This window comes from Pagrus major, chromosome 16 (genome assembly GCF_040436345.1).
Source record: "Pagrus major chromosome 16, Pma_NU_1.0".
NCBI classification, from domain to species: domain Eukaryota; kingdom Metazoa; phylum Chordata; class Actinopteri; order Spariformes; family Sparidae; genus Pagrus; species Pagrus major.
Window position 1 is genome coordinate 28,492,440 of NC_133230.1, and position 21,290 is coordinate 28,513,729.

Sequence of the window (21,290 nt, forward strand, 5' to 3'; positions counted from 1 at the left end):
TCTTTTATCTATATCCACCACCTGAGCTGCTGCTGTTTACTGTGGATGAAAAAGGTACGTATGAGCTTCTGAACTGAAGATAACATGATCTAATACATAAGCTCCTCCTGTTAAGATATATATTATCACTAATTGGATCATTCAAGTTTGTCTTACATCCAGGGTTTCCTTGAAAAAGAAAAAAGAACACTTACTTCCACTTAGTCATCCTACACTCTCAACTTAACTGGTCTGGATACATCTAAAGTGTTGCTTTGTATTGTGAGATTTGTTTTAAACCCCAGTGATGTTGGGATAGTTTGAAGCTTTTTAAATAGTAAATCAGTTGCAGGTATCATAAAATGTATAGAGGCTAAACTGCTCCTCAAACAAGATTACCACCAGGAGCCTCCTTAAACAAGCAGGTATCTTTTTAGGTTGAAAGCACCTCAAAAAGGAAAGAAGTCAGTCAAAACACACACAGATGCACACCTTCCTTCTGTCAACACAAGACTATGAAGGAATCAATCAAGAGAGATGCTGTGATGGAAGATGTACAAGTTAAACTTATGGAATCAAAATGTTATTTTAGTATTAGCATTAAAATACGCTTTAAGTATCAAAATTAAAATGACTTATTATGCAAAAAGGCCAATTTCAGAATAACTACTTTCCTGAATTATAATTATTGGATGAAATAGTGTGTACATCATCTAATGTTGAAGCTGGTAAAGATGGTTTGAATAGTTTATCTGCTGGGTAGTGGCAACTTGTATATTCAAACACCACCACCACGTGAAAAACAAACAATATTCAAATATGGCAAAGAAAAGTTGACTGACACGCAGCAGTTCATTGTATGAGATTTATAAAACTCCCTCCCCCTCCCTCTCCCCCCTCCCTCAAGCTTCCAGTCTCTGAGCTTGGGTTACAACCACCCTAGGCCTGATCAAATGACCTTTCCTCTTACACATTGCCTCACTCTCACAATTCAATCCACCTTTTGTACACTGTTTTTAATATAAGCATAAAAACTTGTGTGAAAATGTCATTAAAAATCCAAAACATTGGAAAAGATTTTACTTTTGGCTGCAGGTTGGCAAATGGAAAAGAGAGAGACGGGCTGATGGAAGCATACTTTTCACCTGTTCACATTGCTGTACCTGCGTCTTGTACTGTAGATACACCATGTTTTATGCCTCCACTCTACCAGAAACTTGCACTTCCGTACTTGCGCTTCGAGTGAAGCAGAACAATTATTCCATAAACACCTTTCAGTTGTAAAGCGCTGTCTCGCCATCACATTCCCTCCATGGGATCGCAGCGGTGATCGCAGCCAGTATCTGTTTTATAATCGATTGTAGAAATCCAAGATTAAATCAAAAAACATTAAAGAATGAATACTGTGCATGTTTCACGAAGTACGATTTTAGTTTTCATGTAGTTGTTGTGTGTGAAATCGCTGCAGTGGACACGACTGTGCTGTCATGCCGCACAGAGCGCACTGGAGACAGCGCAGTCTCAGCACATACTCTGCCTTCTCCACCGCAACTAAACTTCAATAGATAAATAGTGTTCGTGTGCCAAACATCCATTTTCAAATGATATCCCAGGCTGAGGGATAACACTGATTGTCGCGCATGATTTGGGCACGTGAAGCAGCCAGTCTGATCGCTGTAGAAATATACTGCGCTGACACTCGTGCGTAATGCTGATGGATGCATGGATTTCACTGTCCTCGCACTGCTAAAGAACAACGTGAATGGGAGAATTGATAACAAATGTTTTCTAACCTCAAAAGCAAACAAGCATCTCGTTTTCTGTGCCAGAAATATTCATTTTCTTCGTCTTCCTGTTGTGGCCATGATTCTCTGTAAAGAACTATTGATATCAATAATCCATGTGCGCACATTTCCAACTTGATTTGGTATTAAAAGGAAATTGCGCACTGGCGTGCCATAGTTGATGTGGACATTTCCATTCATTCATTCCAATTTTATGATGCAAATATAATTAGAAACGAAAGTCAGACAAATCAAAGCAAACATTATTTATTTAAACAAAAACGTCTGGTGCAGTAAAGGGAAGATGTCGATGTTGGCACCCCTGTTTCCAACGTCTATGATTAGGTATCAATCCTGTGTACAAACAGGTCTCAATACTTTACTTCAATACTACAGTATTTATAGGCTGTGTTTACTATTACTTACCTGTCTACCACAGTCGTATATCATCTCATTTATTTTAATTTCTTTGATATTACATTATATTCCTTTATTTCAGCTGCCACACTTAATGATTTTTCCTTAGATTAAAATGTGTCATACATATCTGTGAGAGCACTTTGGGAGGGAGCCTGAGAGCTAACAATTTCATTGCTTCACATTTATTGTTGTGCTAAAGAAGTTGAACTAGAGTGGAATACCTTTTTTTGTCAGGCTGTTTTGTCAGACTGTTGCCACTTCAATTTAATGCTGCGGTGTGGTTTCTGTTCGCCCTGTAACGTCTTTGGAGCGGGGTGTGAGCTGAACGGGAGGGGTTGTGTCTGGGTGGGTGGGGAACCAACTCCAAAATAAAGATCACGTGTTGGCTCCAGTGTTTTTTTCCCCTGCTGCGAAACAGCGCCTCCTAGTGGAGCAGAGCAGTATGGCAAAAATAACAGCACTCAGGACCAAACCATTCACCTGACAATGAGGCGATGCATTCACAGCTTACCAAGACTCCAGTGCAAATGTCACTAAACATTTATGTGTTTGAATAAGTACAATCGTAATTCTACCAAATACAAATAAGGACACATTTCCCGTCACAGGCATTGTTTTAATATTTCTGAGGATTGTTTTGTTCCCCGTGCATTGAACAGCAGTGGTGCGGTCCAATAGTATTGAAGGCAAAGCTTTAAAAACGTTTGTTTTCACCGAGAGGAAGAAGTGTCGCTGATACTCGCCGCTTGCCGCGCTGGGCTTTTAAAAACGGTTGTGACATTTAATTTGTATCTGCTCGGCTTTCTGACAGCAGCCTTCTTAGCTCGCCATGGCTCTGTGCGGGGGTGTCGGAGCCATGGCTTTGCCCAGCGAGCTTATCGTTCACATATTCTCCTTTCTGTCCGACCGAGACAAGCTCCGGGCCTCGGCCGTGTGTTCACGATGGAGGGAGTGTCTCTTCTACCCTGCGCTGTGGACCGAGCTCAAACTGCGGATAGGTGGTGGGTGTAACGGCGGCGGCTCCAGCTCGGAGGAGACCCCGAGGCTGGAGTTTCTCATGCGGAAGTTCGGTTCCTTCGTGCGTGAGCTGCAGCTTGAACTGGCACCGGTGGAAGGCTACCTGAGTCCTCTGAACAGCGACCCGTCGTCCACCAGGATGGACCAGCCTCCCGGTCCCGATAATGACCCGCAGCTCTCCGAGCGATGGAGAGACGCCATGGCCACCTATTTGGACCAGGTGCTGTGTGTGTTCTCCAGCATCCGCAACAACAGGTAGGGTTAACGTGCAAATTGTCTAAAATGCCTTTGTGAATGTTTGTTTGTATTCAATTGTAAACAGTAATTCGCATGACAGCCGCTCATTTGTTTGTAATGTCATGGTGTCTGATGCGTCGCAGTAAGCTAGCAGCTAGCTAGCTTAGTTAGCTATAAACAAACCCTGACATTAGGTGTTACGTAAGCGGGTCATGTCTTTGCAGTGGAGTTAGTAGCTAACGTTATCATCATACCTCCGAAGATGCTGGTAATAAAGCAGCATTTAGCTACTTCTTTTCACACATACACACGTCAAAAGACGGTGTGTGTGATGTATGCTTCAGGGTTAATGCCAAGTCAAACGCTCGTCTGCGTTTCTTTTGTTGCCAGTTCTATTTTCTATGTTACATTGGGGTCTTCATACCAATAGATACAATGCAGCACTGGTGGTGGCTAGAGAAGGCTTTGTTGGCTGCGACTTGCTGATATCAGCACTGACACACACACATATGCAGTGTATGTGTATATACATTTAGCTGTGGTGTTTCGTTGCACACTGGAGGATATATTCACTTATGTGTTGTATACATGGAATCTAGCCACTTGGCTCTTTTCTGCTATGGAAGTAACTACTATGTGTGAAACTTTAAATGTTAAGATCCCTGAATGTAGTGCAGAGCTCCTGTCTGTCATACCTTCTCCCACATTCTCTATTATTCTCCACGGCCATTTGTAGTATTGAACCAGCACCCCATCCAAAGCTGTGCAGTGCATGTCTTAGTTCTGCTGAGGGGGCTGAAACCTTTTTCTGTTGTGTGGCTTCTTCTCATTGAGCAGCTTTCAACATTTTCTGTTCAAAAGCCCACCGACAAAAAGCTACATCAAGGTGTCAGCATACACGCTGAATTTGCTCAGCTTTTTAATGTGGTTTTAGTGGAGAATATTGGAAGTTATAGACAACTCAGAATCTGGAAATGAACAAAGGTTGCGGTGGTTGGAGCATGACTTGTATGGCTTCCTGTCAGTACAAAACAGTACATTAATTCTTCGTGTACCAAAGTTGTCAGGAAGATAGGTGTTTGGTACACGCTCTGTAGACATGTTGTAATATTATGAAACCAAGATTCAAATCCAGTCTGCGCAGGCTGCAGGCCCTGCTCAGTTCCTTATTACCAGACTGCCAAAACTAAACCAGCAATAAAAAGTTCACTGGAAGGTTTAGGATTTTTTGCAGTATGTCATGATAAAATGTGCCAGTCTCTGCTAATGATGTTATCTGATATTTCATTGCTTTTCACTATTTTTTTTGCCAATTCTCACCTGTTGACCACTGATAACAAACACCAGCTGCCATATCTAATGTTTGCTCCCATGTTATCAGGTGACAGAAAGTCAGTTTTTCATTAAGCTAACTTTGTTCCAAATCCACCGGTATCGGTACATGTTTAAAGTAATGAGAATAGATAACTAATTGTTCTCTAATTAGCAGGTTAAGTAGCTCCACATGAGACTGCTGGTGGTTTGCTGCAGAGGCATTTTGAAGCTTAGCGCTCAGCTGATTTACAGGAAATGGGCTGCATGAAACATAATGTGCACTGTACCCAGTAGGTAGGCCCACGTCATGTGGCTGCATGTCGCACGTGTGGTTGATAATCTTTTCCCACAACCTACAGTGGTGATTTTCAACATCATCATCCAAACAGATGTAGAAAGCTTGTTGTAACTGGGTGCATTGTGACATCTGTATTTGCCTTGACTGCTTTTAAAAGCATGAACTTTTGGCATGTAGTCTGCTGCTTGATTGTTGCCAGCTACCAGATGGGTACAAGGATATGAAACAGTGCAGCAATAAAGGGGAGCCATCATTCTGTCATAATAGGAGGCCCAAAATAACACGGCCAGGGCTAGATTGCATAAAAGGCTACAGTTTGTTTATATATATATATATATATTTATTTAACCAGGTAAAAGCCTCATTGAGATTAACATCTCTTTTTCAAGAGTGATTCGTATTGTATGGTGAGTTACTCTGTGATTCCCACCCCTAAACTGCGATTGAGGCTTAGCTGTCTGTCAAGTCAGTCTGTTCAGCATGCTCACAAAAATATGGGGTCTTATACTTTTCTTTATGAAACAGATGTCTCAATAATTACTATTACCTCACACTTTTCACCCCGACACTCACTAGTGTTTATTTGCTGTTGTTGTTATTTACTCAGGTTTGAATGAAAATTGACCACAAGAGGAAACCAACCCATCTGTTTTTTAATGTAAAATTGAACATATTACTTAAATGGATAAAACACACATATCTTTGTGTTTTGACAGTTGCCTGTCGGTCAGTTCAAAAGAGAGCATTTAGCTCCAAAAACATCTTCAGTGTTGCTAAGAGGACTTGTTACTTAGCATAGATTAATCTTGTATTGAATATCTTTTGTTTCTTCTCTGTACTTAAAACATTTTCTCTCTCCTTCTCTAGAAATCTGCAGAAGCTGAGTCTGTATGGAGACACCTGTATTCTCCAGCAGGAGGGACTGTTGGACAGCTCCAACCTACACCAAATCCACCAGGGAGACAAAAAGATCAATGAGTAAGCCCGAGCACAGCAACATCAGTCATTTTCTGTCCACTGTCAGAAATGGTTAGATTCAGCATTTGTTTCTGTCCAGAGAGTGGTTCTTGGATTGCAAATAGAATTTGCTTTATATAAGACTGCAACATGGCGTTATATTGGGATGAGTAATCGCAGAGCATGAATGGACAAGATAGTATTTGTTGTGATTTTGATATTCTGTGAATGTTTGCGTGGGAGTGTTATTTACAAAATGGCACTGTTGGCACCCTTACTTGGAATTGAAAAGATTGTGTGTCTTTGGTGTTTCAGAATGATAATAATTTACAAAATTGGTAGATGTTCTTAAGACAGTTTGGCACAAGGCAGCTCCAGCATCACCACACTGCATCATGACGACCTGTCCACATAAGACCCTTGCTGTGTGTGAGCAGCTTTCTGTCAACAAACTGTTGCTTTAATGTAACTCTAAGTGCTGAGGAGCAGTAGGCTCTCTGTGGATCAGTCTCTGGAGAGGGATTGTTTAGAGACTGAGGATTCTAAATGATGATATATCTTATACCCTAATGGAACATTTTTAGAAACTGTGGTCAAATCTGAAGTTCTCCTCATGCCAGCGCTTCAAATTCTGATCAAATATAAGTTGATGTCAGATATCAGGGTTATCTCAGCATGGGCTTGGGGACATTATACTTTGTTAAGTCTAATGTTAGTTTACTGATGTTGCACTGTGTATACTGTATATACATGTGTGTGTCAGGATATTCAATTATGGGATCTATTTCAACGCACACAGCCAATTGATTGTCCAGAACAGTGTATGGATTATTACTAGTCGTGACGGCTTGTCCTTTTGATATCGCAGCCCTTCACATTCATAGCAACCAGTGTGGGTTTGCTTTGCAACTTGGTGGTAGTGATGTGGGTGGCATTACATGAGAATGTGATGTCAATGCACACCTTCTTCTTCATGTCCTTCTTTGTAGGACAGGTCTGAGGATTTGACACAATCTAGCTTTTTCAGACTGCTTTAATGAAACTCAGACAGGCCCAATAAAGAAGACCCTGTACGTCGAGTAAATGTTTATATTGAATTATCTAAAGTCCACAACAGAGTTTAATAAAGTGAAAAATATATCATTAAAAAAATTAAGTTTTCTCAGCGCAGTGTTTTCGTATTGTTTATCTTTCTCTTTGCACGAATGTGTATCCTGATCTTGATTCTGTTCTCTCCTCGCTCAAAAGGTTTTTTGCTTTAGATTAACATAAACAGCTCTCATGGTGTCTTATGTTTAACATGCAGGAAGCTGTAGTCCTTTTGGTAAAGTGAATTGAAGCTAATTCTCCTCATCCCTCTCTTCATTACCCTTCCTCTGTGCTCTCTACAGAATCCAGCAGTTGTTCATGGAGTTGCTGTCTAACAGCAGGCAGCTGAGGTGGTTGTCTTGTAGCTTCATGCTGGGTCTGGTAACTCCCTGCTCCTTAGCCTGCTTGTCGAATCCTTCAGCTGAGACCCTACAGCACCTCAGTTTACTGGACCACCAGCTGGGTATGTGTGGGAAGGATCTGTTTGTAACTGTGTATGCAATTAAATTGTATTATGTCAGTTTAAATCCATAACACCTCTCCTGAATTTTCCTCAGGTCCCCTCATCTCTCCATCAGAGCTGGATCGTCTATCTAATCTTCACTCTCTGGCTCTTGATTTCTCTGATTTGACATCTGAGCTTTGTGGTCTGCTGGCATCTCCACGGCGAACTCCACTGCATCGCCTCTCCCTGCTGCTCAACGGCGCTGCCCTGGAGTTCAAACCATTAGAAGGAACAGCTACAGAGGACGATTGGAAGGCACTGGTAATGCAACAACCCTCTTATACCCCTTTTAGGTATATGCTCGCTAATTTTGGTGTAAAAATGGCTTTAGTTTCTCAGTCAAATAATTCCACGCCAGCCATTTGCTCCATTTGATGACTACATGTAAACGTTGGTTGAAATGCCCTATGCCATTGAAACAACAGTTACATAGCCACTTTTTGGTCTCGGACCGCCGCCTCCAGCTTTGAGTTAGTTTAAATCTCCATATGTTACTCAGTCAAGTTTTCATGATCCTCCTCAGGTTCGTGTGAGTGCCAACCTGCGAGTGTACATCATGGCCCTGGAGGTGGACAGCTCAGAGCTCCTCAGGGTCCTAAAGCCGAGCCTTCCTCTGGAGCGCCTCCACCTCGACAGTTACAATACACTGGTGTCCGACGCCACATTGGAGCTCATCTCTCAGCAGTACAACAAAACGCTGACTCACTTCCTGCTCCTGAGGGATGACCCCGACTTCCCTGACCTCAGCGTCAATCGGAACGAAGACCCATTGGTCCTCTTGGCATGGAGATGTACTCAGCTGGCTGTACTGGTGATACATGGTGAGTTCAGCTTGTTAATGCAGGGGTACACCGTAAGGTGACTTTACTTTTATTGTGGTCTGTTGGGCCAACTTTATTATGACACACACAAGTGGTTGAAGTAGTTAAACAGTTTATAAATTGGTTCAGGCTTGGTTGGAGTGATCTGCTTTAGACTTGACTATTAGTTGGAAGCTACAAAAAGAGAAACGAGATACGAGGTAGATTTATTTGCAAAGGATTTGCCTTCGAGTCCTGTTACATCTATTTGGAGTGTTGAGGATGAATTCAAGAGTCTCACGGCCTGAGGAATGAAGCTGCTTCATAGTCTGGTGGTATGGCAGTGGATATCTGTATCTTTTACCAAATGGCAGCAGGGTGAACAGAACAGGGGGGGTGTTCAAGTACTGACTGTTAATCTAATACGAGATAGCTTCAAGTCACATGTTATCACTACTACACATTACCTCTAGATCTGTTGTTGAAACCTGATTTCAATTATGACATTCAAATGTGCTTTTCAAAAGTGTTTGAAAATTTGAACTTTCCATGATTGATGTCAGCTAATTTTCAGTGGCCCTATTAATTGTACTTGTGGTAACTCAGGATAATGGCGCCTACAGAAGTTCTTTTTCAAAGCCAGGTGAACCACTAAACATTTAATCAACATTAATTGATTCATCAGTTGAATCAATCATTTTATGTTTTGTTTCTGGCCACCTCACATTTAAGTTTTCCCTCAGCTCTCTTTTGCTCTCCACCAACTCCTGAGAAAAATACTTAGCTCATTAGCTGCTAAATGCTGTGTTCACAAGTCAGTCTCCAACTTTGTCTGTCTGAAGTCGGGTGCCATGTGAGAAGTTTACAGTGGGTTTAGTTTTGCTGAAAACCACTTTCTGCTTTGTGCTGATTAGAGCGGTGAGATTGAACCAATTAGTAAAGTTTCTGGCAGCAAAAACAAACAAAACGATGATCTGAAAGAAGCCAATGGTCTTTGTAGCACTGCGGGTAACTGCAGCGGGTTTAATTTGTGACGTGAAGCAGTTTTCTGTGTGGGGAGCAAAATCTCAAACATGTGACAACAGCATGTTTTTACTGCAAACCACTCAGTCTAGACATTGCATTGTTAATATTTCTGTTTTGTCAGTGCGTTTAGCAACTGCCACTTGTCCTCCAGTGTCTTTGTCTAGAATAAGGTCAGGTTGGTTCATCCAGGCATCTATGTGAGGAACGTATGAATGGGGAAACAAAAGAAAAGTACAGTAAATTGGCAACCACGTTTTTTCTTTTTCTCATAATATCATCATATATTATGCCATCGTTTGTATCCAGTGGTATTTTGAGTGTATAGCATTTTCAGTATTTATCTTTAATTGTATTAATTAATTGATAGATTAGTCCAACCTCCCTGAACATCTCTCTCTCTCTGTAGGTTACACTGTATGGTCCCATAACTTGGTGGCCATCTCTCGGCTGCGTGGCTCCAGTCTTCGTGTCCTGACCGTCTCCGAGGAGAGCATCGACTTCGATCCGGACCAGTCGGTGTGCATGGAGGGCGACCCGGTTCACAACCTGGTCAAGGAGGTGTCACTGGGCCTCGGCCGCGTCTGGCACCCCTGCCTGGATTCCAGCCTGGTTTTGTCTGAACCCACCCAGCACTTCCACCGCGAGCTGCACGCCTTCAGCATGGGCATGTAGGCAGGGATGGCCAATCCAACACATCCAATCACAGCTTAAAGTGCATCAAGACCAGGCCAGACCAACCAAGTCCAAGTCAACTCAGACCTCTGTACCAGGCCTAAAGCAGACCTAAGTGAGAAATCTCAACTGGATCTTTAAAACAATCTATGAATTACATTATGTGAACTTATGTGAGCTGATTGTTTTAATTTTACTTTTATTTTTGCGTTTCTTTCACAGGGATTTTAGCACACGTCAAGTCCTACCATTTTCTAAACGATTTAGTTTTCCAGCTTTGCCTTTTGTTTATCTAGTAAGCCAGTAACTTGGACAGACAAATTAAATCTTTTGATGTTTTAAATCCATTTTCCAACTAAGACTACCCAATTAAAATTGGATATCCTATTTTTTTCTGATAAATACTTGATATTCATTTGACGGCATACCAATCTGTGTACTCTGACCACAGACTAGACTTGAGTTATGACCATTTTAATTAGTTTGCTGAATCTGGTCATTCTGCTGCTCTCAGTGCGCTCTGGTCTGGCATGGCCCAGTCTGGTCTGGTCTTGATCAACAAGTATTCAGAGCTCGATGTCTCTCCTCACCATAATAACCTCCAGAGCCTCTGTATGATGTAACTATGATTTGTTTATTCTTTTTTGTTTCTTTTTTTATTTGACCGCTTTTGATCTCTCCCTGCTCTGTGTATAACCTTGTTTTTTCCTGTGTGGTGGTTCCCTTGCCTGTATAGGCTTTGTGTGTATTTAAATACAGATATATTATTATCCTGCTCACCGCTAGAACAGGACAGGCAGGCGGGTTGAGTGATGGACCGGTGGGATTTAGGGGGGGAATGTGTGTTCCAACAAAAGCTTCTAGCTTTAGTTGTGAAAGTTTTTTTTTTTTTTTTTTTGAAATCTTTGCTCTGTGTCGGTCTGTCTGTCTGCTCCACTCTGACAAAAGTTGGAGTTTGTGAACAAACCGATCAATCACTTCCTTGGTAACACAACCTTAGCTGCTTCTACTGTTGTTCTGAAAGAGCACCTTGTGCACTTGTCCACTTGTTTAAGAGCCTTGCCAGCAGAGTGGGCGTGTCCACTGTAATGTGGCAGGTGCTCATCAGTTTTAATGTTGTTTTCAGCAACAGCCATGTCAGTGCTATGACTCAGATTTATGTCCATTGTAAAGTGAGTGGCATTCCAAAGCAGAATGGTTTTATTAAGGATTTTGAGCACCTTACTGATGGTGTTACGGAGAATATTGTTACATGCTTGCAGCCGACACACTTCCCACCCTGCTCACCTGTCGACTTTTTAAGAAACCTCACTAGTCGATGACATAGGGAGCCTCGTCTTCCGACCGACATTCAGAGCCAAACTATAAGATTCAGCCCGTCACAGTACGACTCACCCCAACTCTGTTTTGTTTTGATCTGTAGTGAGCTGGTTGTAAATCTTTGCAACTTTATTCTATATTCACGGTGAATATAGCTGCCTTTGCTCTCCTCTAGAGGTCAAGACTTTCAGACTTGTATCACTATTCCAGAGCCCTTTTGTAGGAAAATGTCAAGTCCTTAAGTCAAAGAAAAGAACAGAGTGTGCATCATCATATGAAGGGCTCTGAGATTTTAAAATCTTGAAATAGTTGTGCATTATTCTAACGAGAAAAAGGGTTTTCATTCCATAATGCCATATATAGAAATCTCTGTGACTACTTCACAGTTCATGGTGAGGACATGCTAAAACAACACCAGTGTTCTGTAGGCACAGCTTCCGAAGGTTTCGCGGTCACGCCAGCTGTTTTGTAGGCAGGAACTATTTTTTTGTCATTGGTGGATTTCTTGTTATGGAGTAAAACTTTTCACGCTAAAGACCAGGGAAAAGAAAAGTGTGTACTGAATGTAACTTAACTCTCATTCTGTCATTCTCTTGGCCAGTCGGGTTTTTGTTATTATTGAAGGCTAACTGTATAGCTATCATTTCCACAGAAATTTGGCAGATGCACAGCTTGCCACAAACAGCCACAGCTGCTGCCTAAATGAGTTCGGACATTGTAGGTCCCACTGACGGCCAAGGCTGGTTATTTTTCCAAGAAGTGGCACCTACAGCACAACAAGGTTTTGGGTCGTGTGGCGTATTTCTGTGGTGAAGATTTTCTCTGTCAGTCTCAGGTAGGCTCTTTACATCACTTTGACCAGGACAGTGGTCGAGTAGGGTGTGTGAAACAATCAGTAAGTGTGAGATATTGTCTTTTTTTTATTTCCTCTTGAGTCACAGTTGCCTTGGAAACAGCCCCTTGTTTTCTGGATACAGTTGTTGTTGTTATTAATGATGTTGTTTATCTTGCCATCTGATAAACCCTGGCTCCACCATGGTTAGGGGTGTCAGCAAACCTAATCATACATTTGTTTTCAAAGATTTAGGTTGATAAAGACTAAAGGATGGCAAAACCAATCTGCTCATTGCACATGTTTAATATCTGCAGTAGATGATGTGGGGGACGGAGAGTGGCCGTGGAAGAAAATCCATGCTGTCATAGAGGACCTGCTGGGCCCAATTAATGTCTGAACTGAATGTAGTTGTAACAACTTCTGTCTGGCACAGTGGATCTGTCTAGCTGGCTTCCATTAACTAGGGGGAAGGCATTACTTTGATTGAATCATAGTCGCCTTTTCATAGTCTCTTTGAAAATTTACCGACATAATGCCTTTGCCCTAATAAATGAAATATGTTGTTGAGGCTCTGTGGAGGTACAAGCACGCCATGTTCAGGGCTCGAGCCAGACCAAATATCTTGTGCTCCACAAAAACTAAGTTGTGAGTATGACCTGGACCAGGTATGGTTCCATCTGGTGCTCCAGTGTTGTGGCTGCTGTGGTACACTCGGGTCTTATTAAGGCATTTCCTGAGCTGAGTTGGGATTTTACAAGTAAAATCAAAGTTAGGTTGAGCCTAACTTCCATAGGCAAATACTGTCAACTGGCCATTGTTTGGAAAGTTACCCTCCCAGATGGCTTCAGCTCAGTTACTGTTGTGCACACCATGGCACTTTAAAGGTCGGGGCACAGACGTTGCAGACTGTGAAGGTCCATATCAAGGTCTGTAGTTTACAAGGTCGACCTGCAATTTTCCCCCTCAGACTGATATGGAACCAGAGTTATACAATGTGCCAGCACTTTGCTTCGTTCTGAATGAATTGGTCCATGAGTTGGTGGGCCTGCGGTTACCAAATGTCTGCTTATCTGTTAAGGGACCTTGATGGTTTAGCCATGATAATCGCTCTAGTCCTTGGTCCATATCTCAGGATAAATGCACTCTGGTACCAAGAGTTTCTTTTAAAGGCTGCCTGTGGCTGTACACTCACACACTTGGAGGGCATCGTAATACCAACGTAACACATTCAGACCAAAATATGTTGGTTTTTATCTTATCTTCCTCCTCCCCCTGCACTTTTTCCTGCCATTTTGTTTTTTAGAGCACAACTTTGCTCCTTTATGTGAGATTTAACATGTTATTAGTGTGTATTGTGTGTAGACATCACCTGATCAGGAGGGGGAAATCACAGTGATCTACAGTAGAATGTAATTTCAAACTAGATAATCTGAGCTGAGCAAATGGATCTTTACAAACAACCGATTTTAAACAGCTGATTTTACTAAATCCGCCCTCACCAACCATGTGTGCTTCCTCCTCCGTTTCCTGTCTGCTCAACTCCCCTCATGATATTGGCTGCACACTGGAATCAGATCGCAGTGTTTGGGGGCCCTCATGTTTCTACCCAGAATAAGAGGGGTTTCCCTGAGTGATGGTTAGCTAGAGCAGAATTACATTTTCCTTTAACTATAATATTCCCATTTGGAAAATGTCTACTGTTCTAATCATGAAAAAAGTTGTGATCATATAAATATTTTAGGAAAATTTAGGCCACAAATCTGGATGGTGAAGATGATGTAGACAATAAGCACAAGAGCAGAAAGGCATCTTAATTATTGCTGCGGTTAGTTTTTGTTTCTTTACCAAAACACACCAATATTTTAGTGACGATGGCGTGGAAATAGCTCTGTGTTGTTCTGGCCAGGAGAGAAAGAGGTGAGACAAAGTTCTGCCAGTGGGGCGATGCTGACAGGCACATTACTTTACATTCAAATAGTCACAGTATAGCATAGCATTTTGAGAACTACTATCGGTGGGGAGATGACTTATCCCTGATCTCTTTGTGTCATCACCTATAGCTAAATATTGAGCCATCTTGTGCCTGAAAGCTTCTGGAGTCTGCTTTTCAAACCTCTGCTCTCCCCAATTTATTATTAGCAGTGTGTTTGTTTGTCATGTTGTTAGTTCACCCTTTAGGGAGGCAATATTAGAAGCTACAGTAGTTAATGTTTCAGCACGCATGTGTTTTAATTTTTCTTGGAGCGTGCCTGTATTTCTTTTCTTTTTTTGCGCAAGTTTTCATGTAAGCATTCAAAAGTATCTAGTAGAAACATGTGAATAAGATGGTATGAATGTGTGTGCGTGAACAAGTTGTCAGCAGTGCAGCCATCATGTGTTTTCTGCATGCATTTGTGTACGTGTGTGTATTTAAGGGGGGGGCTCATGTTCAGCAGTGTAGTCTTATCACTTCTGCTGCAGCAGGAAACAGGAACAGAAGTCATTCGTTCTCAGGGTACAATCGGAGGGAAAGTTACAATAGCTCAGGCCTCTAGCTCACTCATACGAGTAACAGGAGTCACTGGATCTGTTCTCCTCCCTCGATGTGTTTTAAGCTGCCAAAGACCACAGTGGAACAAACTAAAACCCAGACACAAGTCTATCTGAAGTGCCCATGTACGCACACACTGGCAGGAGGCCGGTCCAGTATTCTTCTCTACTCTACACCTCCTTCTAGTGCTTTCCATCATGACATTTCTTTTGTCCTGACTCGTAGTGGTTCCACTCCACTCTTAGGTTCTCACACTGACGACTACCATTTTGTTTTTGTGTGTCTGAACTCTGCCCTTGTTTTACTGTGGACCAGACTGTGCTGGATGAGGCAAAATGTCATCTGTGTTGTTGTGTGGTTGCTGTCAAAAGAGACCAAAGCAAACCTGTACGCAAAGGTTGGTCAAATGTTGTGTTAGAGGCTGAACCCTATGTTCAAAATGTAGGCATAGTTATGTCCCTATATACATCATATGTCACTTAATAAGGGTAAGCAGCATTGGTGCACAGCTTGTACAATGTGGCCAAATTCCTGCATGTTACAGAGGCATCACAGAGCAAAGCAAGGCCTGTCACTCCAGTGCAGTGTCCTTCTATAGTGTGACAAAGTTGGACCATGTTGTTCATCACCATATTCCTCCCTCTCTGTTTTTCCCATCACCTGTTTCACTGTGAGGAGTGAGTGAATGTAAAACTAAAGGCGAGGAGGACGAGGAGGTTCGGTTCAATATCAGAACACGCCGGGGCTGAACACTCCCTCAGACGCTTCCACAAGCTACTTTCTGACAGTTCGTAGCCTCCCAGCTGGGACAAAGGCCAGTGTGCCCGTGGCCAAGGTCAAATTCAATGTGGAAGTGTTCAGCCCCCGGCTTTTGGAACTGTAAAGTGATCCGCTGCTAGAGATCTGCTCAGAACAGGACATTCCAAACGGGGGTTGCTCAGGCAGTCTGACTAGCAAACAGATACTACACGGCTAGTGTCTGCATTGAAATTAGACTCTATATAAATATGCTATATTTTTTTTACTTTGAATGAGTTGATATGTTTTGGAAGAGATCAGGGATGCAGCTTGTGTTGACTAGTCACACCAGATTACCAGCTGGTCTGAGCAGAGCGGAGGTGTGATACCTGTTTATTTAGAAGTGGCTGTTTAAAGTGTGTCACCCTTTCTAAGGTCGACCGTGTTTCTAACGTGTGTTACTGCAACACCAAGCTTTGCTTTCACTCGACGCTTCAGCATACTGAGGCCATTTCAGGGCCTTTTGTGTCCGGTACACTAAAGGTAACGCATGAAAGCAGCTGTGCTTAAATGTAGGACTAGCTACTGTGTCCATGAACTGAGTTGGTTTCATCTATTTGAATCTGCCAGGTTAAAGAACATCAAAACACGCATGAATACACACAGTACACAGTCACTCTGGACGCACAGGGACACCTCATGTCTGTGCTGGACTTACTTAACACCACATGCAGACAGAAACACAAAGACTGATGGACACACAGCTAGCGGAGCCTTATTTTTAACGAGTTCTGCCATTAAATGACAGGTTTGAAGGCTCTAGAGGGGAGATGGGCTGTCAGTTATTCAGGAGACCATTACCTGCAGTTACTGTAAATTGATGTTGTCGCAGCCAGTTCAATCTGCCCTTTTGACCTCTTTGTTTTGTTTTGTTTTTTCTGTGCTCTTTATATGCATTCATAGAGAAATCCCAGAAGATAACAGGGCTCCCTCTGTGGCCTGATGGGTAATTGAATCCACGGAGCTGGCCTCTCATGTAGTCCATCTGAGACAGTTGACAGTTTATTAAAACTGTTGTGATCTGTAGATATACAAGGACCTAATAAGTCTGTCCTACCAGGCTCAAATACGAAGAGTGTGATTTGACACTTCTTTCCTGCTACTTAATAGTTTTGACGTGGACAGAAGTGTTAGTGTGTTATTTTAGTACCAAAGCAGCAGACTGTGTCAGATCTGCATCAGTCTAAACGCAGGCTCAGAGCCACAGGCAGACACACATCACACATGACCAGTTTCACTTCCACTTTTGATCTTTGCTCAGACGCGATGCCAGCTTGAGAGTTGGTGATGTTGACTCTGGGATGTTTTGGAAACTCAGACTAGCTGTAGAAGAGAGGCAGTGAGATGGTTCTGGGCCTAAAGCCTTCTCTCAAAGAGTTTCAGCGAAGGTGACTTGTTTCTGAAGGGATTACCATTAAAGGACAGGGTTTTTTCATCACAATGTGAGATTTCAGACGCTTCCTGTTTGTTTTATTTTTTTATTGAAATGCTAAGACCATAGACTACTACCAGTACATGCAAGACCTCTGAATGGGCTCACACAGGGCTGGACTCATGCAGGAATGTGAAGAATCTGATTAACATCCTGATATATGTTTCTGTTACTTGGAGAAAAACACTGGATGTGCATTGCACTGGTATAAAATCAGTCCTGTGTAACAGAGGTAGATAGATGTGTGTGGAGTTTGATATAATCTGGGTGAAGGGGAGGTTCACGCAGAGCAAGGCCATTAGCAGTTAGCCACACTGAGAGCCTCCAGTTTTAACTTCCAGCCATAGCTGACACTAAAACTGGTTTTCCAGCCAGCATATGATGATGATCCCAGCATAACGGTGATATTAAGGGTATTATCATGTATCGTCACACTGCATTTCTAGAGAAGAAACAACAAAATGGCACTGATTGCATAACCTGGCCAAACTCTGTCAGTCACTCTGGTGCATATCCCAGAGGTTGGTGTGTAGCGCCTGACTATATCAAGGAACTGATAGATATTCATGCTCAGTGTCAGCCAACTATCTTCATTTAGATCTCAGCTACTGTGGCTCTGATGTTTCTGGCTGCTAAACAAAGTCTTTCTTGTCAAGTCTGGAGAGCCAAAGCTCCTAATTAGCCAGGCAGGCAGGCCTGCTGCCCAGTCCAGCCTCACAACTATGCAAGAGGAATGCATATAATCCACACTCTTCTCTCTGTTTTTGTTCTGTTTTTATATTTTCTTTTTCTTTTTCTCACTGTCACACAGTAGAAATGAAGACGTACAAACTAATAAGAACTTGCAATGACAATACTTGGCCTTATGATGATTTATGAAAATCTTATCATTTTAGTTTTAAGATCTTTTGATTCTGGTCAGCCAGCCCAGCGACAGCAGCGGTGACGGCGGGCTCACTCTTGGTCTCTGTGAGACTGGCTAGACGGCCCCTAGTTTTATCGTGGTACGAATGTTGTGCATTTGTTTAAAATCAGGACAGTTTGCAATAACAGCAGTCTTACTAGTGGCCACAAAGGGGCACAAGCAGTGCTGACAGCGCCCGGCTGCGTCTTTAGAAAACCATAGAGGAAGAAATATAAACTATATAAATAGATATATAAACTCACACAGTGCATATTTGTATAGGTATCAACAATGCATTACCGTGGTATACTCTTATGCAACACATGTCCGGGTTCAATTTCTGAACATGAAGTATATTATAAAATCACACAGACTTTGTAAATCAGAAGCTATGTTGTTGTGTGTTTTTTGCGAAAATGGTTTTACCATCCTCAATGTTGAATATTCTGAGCGTTATGTTCCTGTGTGATTGTGTTTGTTAAAGTGAGCACATAGCAGTGGGTTTTACCTTCTTCCTGGAAGCAGGGAACCAGACGTGACCCAAAACACAGCTAGGCCAGATTTCAGATCACAGAGCAGATTTTAAATACATTTCACTCATTTCTTAAAAAATATCCAGATCAGATCTGTGAGAAATTTTATAAACATCAAGTCTAACTCAGCTGAAATGTATCTGCATGATTCACTCCAAGCTGTATGGCTTCACATCTGTTGAAGTATTTTGCAAGCTGGTTTTTAACACAGATGAGAATTAAGAATTGCTCTAACCAACAAAGAAAATGTCCACTCCAAGAATGTCCCTAAATTGTCTAGGAAACTCTGACTTGAAATCTTTCCAGCCGTGTTTTGGTTTAGTCTGCAGGGAACAAGTCCTCTCCAGCTGAGAGGACAGATTTTATCATCGAGAACAGTGTTGATCCATGGTTCTGTTGTGGAGAAAAGGGAGGATACATTACAAACCTCCATATAAAACCTCTTTTAACTGACAGATGGCGTACACTTGAGAGGTCAACCTGCCGAATGTTGATTTGAATTAATGTTGAATGAATGCTCCTCTTCTTTTAGTCAGTGAATAAAAGCATTAAAAAGTCATTTGCTTCCATTGTCTTATTTTTTCTTTACCTTCTGTTTTTAGCTTCAGCTGAATTCTGGGTATGTGTCTACAGACAGCAGTAAGATTCTCAGACCTCCTGAGCATAAAGAGATGATCACTACTGTAAATTGTTTGGAGTAGGGCTGTAAGTAATTATTATCTTCATTATCAATTAATCTGATTGTTTTGTTGATCAATCTATTAAAGGAGACCTATCATGTTTTTTTGTTCTCTTCAGTGTTATAAGTTTGTTCTTCAGACGTCACCATGTCACACATTTACGCCTCACACCCAGCTTGGCACGTAAGAATAGATTTAGGACAGCTGCTCTGTTGTTGTTAGCAGTGCTGGCTCAGGCGTGTGTGAGCTGATCAATCATAGCAGACTGGGTATTCAGGAGAGCGGGCCTTAAAGAGACAGGAGCTAAAACAGAAGCACAATTTGTCTCCTTTAATCATTTAGTCTATTAAAACAAAATTTCAATGGAGAAAAATGCTCATCACTATTTCCCACAGCCCAGAGACGTCTTTGAATTGCTTCTTTTGTCCAACCAGCAGTCTAAAATCCTAACACAGATAGATTTATTGCTCAACTAGCTCTAATAAAGAAGCTTATGAATGTCCCCTGGCTTTATGGTTACATCAAACACACTCCAGCCAAAGAGGACAGCTGATGAGGAGGGAACACTGATATGAGCTCTTCTCAGTGGGCCGACACTGCAGGGCTTTCCCTCAAGAGGGACAGCAACATGAAACACTCCAAAATGAGATTTGACCAGTGTCACCATGGCAACACAACAATGGGAAACGCGGGGGTAATTGTTTGTTGGCGATGAGCAGAGACAGAGGAGGTGAATAGAGGGGAAAGAGATGCTGAACGACTGAGCCAAAGCAGACAGACGGCAACAAAAACAGGAGGAGTGATGGTTGCCCTCAACTCACACCTGTTGAGACAGTATGACACTTTCATTGTCCGACAGCGATGTCAGAAAATATCACTGCTTCATGATATTTCTTAATTATTGTGATTATGAGACAAAAGGTACACCTATAAACTGTGGAGCAAGGGTGCAACTCTACTGACTTTCTTTAATATGAAGAAAAGCACAGTCTGTGGTTGCTTTGACCAATGATTCATTTTAAGGGCAGCCTTGATGGTTTGTTTGTTGCCCATAATCTTCGTCAGAAAAGCGGAGAAAAACACACACTGCTAATTTGAGTTTGTTTTCTGCTTTGTTCAGACCTCAGACAAAGAGGCCTCTCACGTCCGGATAATCAGACTATAAGATTATCATGATGCTGTTGTGCAATTAGGCTGACACAATAAAAGATTTTGTGTGTCTCATAGTTACAGTGGAGATGACAAACAACAACACACAAGGTGGAGCTCAATTATTCCCCAGCACTCAGAATGTTGATTAACACCAAACACTGTCAGACACAGGAGAAATGATTAATAAATGACTATTTCAATGTTGCTGCAGCTCCTTCTTGTCTTACTGATGACTTATAATTATCAGATATTCACTTATATTGGTTGCATGTTTTGTCACCGTTCTGGTAGATAATTAAGTCATTATGCCTTTTCTTACTTCTTTGCTGGAAAATAACCTGTGGGAAAAAAAGATATTTAATAAACTGACATAAATTGTCAACAGATAAAATTGTACCGGATGGTTTAGAAAAACTGTAAAACTGATCCAGCTTTTGAAAAGATGTATTTTCAAGCCCCACTACATTAACAGATTGAAAGGTTTAGGATAAAACAAAATATCTTGGATGTGTTATGATGAAAGTTATTTCAAATGTAGTAAAAAAAAAGACAAAGTTATGTGTGGTTTAGGGTGGATTCACTTTTGAGGAGACCTATTTTTCTTTCTCGTTTTTTCTTTCCTTCAGTGTTTCATATATGTTCCTGTGCATGTAAAAGGTCTTGAAAGTTAAAAAGGTCAGAGGCCGCACTGACAGGAGCTCCTTTCTCCCACAGACACTGACAACACTGCTCTCGAAATGTTTGACATGCCTCACATCACACTGCGTCACCATGTCACACATTTGCATCACAGCAGCTACTTTGGCAGGTAAGAATTAATTTAGCGAAGCTGCTCTGCTATTGTCAGCGGTGCTGGCTCAAGCGTGTGCAGCTGACCAATCGGAGTAGACTTGGCATTCAGGAGGAGGGGCCTTAAAAGATACAGGAGCTAAAACAGAGCATTTCAGACAGAGGGGATCACAGTGCACTGGATAGTTTGAGAAAACTGATGTGTTTTTGAGCATCAAA

The 21,290-nt window shown here is 41.9% G+C and overlaps 1 protein-coding gene across 1 annotated transcript; it reads left to right on the forward strand.

Moving 5' to 3' along the window:
* Nucleotides 1-2,923: 2,923 nt before the first annotated feature.
* Nucleotides 2,924-19,009, forward strand: fbxo33 (F-box protein 33). Its single transcript, XM_073483031.1, has 6 exons — nt 2,924-3,455; nt 5,917-6,027; nt 7,398-7,558; nt 7,653-7,861; nt 8,124-8,421; nt 9,833-19,009. The coding sequence occupies exons 1-6, from the start codon at nt 3,013-3,015 to the stop codon at nt 10,096-10,098; spliced, it is 1,488 nt and encodes a 495-aa protein (XP_073339132.1). The 5' UTR covers nt 2,924-3,012; the 3' UTR covers nt 10,099-19,009.
* The last annotated feature ends 2,281 nt before the right edge of the window (nt 19,010-21,290 follow it).

Excerpts from the sequence above, each read along its gene's own strand:
- fbxo33 (XM_073483031.1), top strand. The coding sequence starts at position 3,013 with ATGGCTCTGTGCGGGGGTGTCGGAGCCATGGCTTTGCCCAGCGAGCTT. Across the intron at positions 3,456-5,916 it reads TCCAGCATCCGCAACAACAG|AAATCTGCAGAAGCTGAGTC; the intron begins GTAGGGTTAACG and ends CTCCTTCTCTAG. Across the intron at positions 6,028-7,397 it reads GGAGACAAAAAGATCAATGA|AATCCAGCAGTTGTTCATGG; the intron begins GTAAGCCCGAGC and ends TGCTCTCTACAG.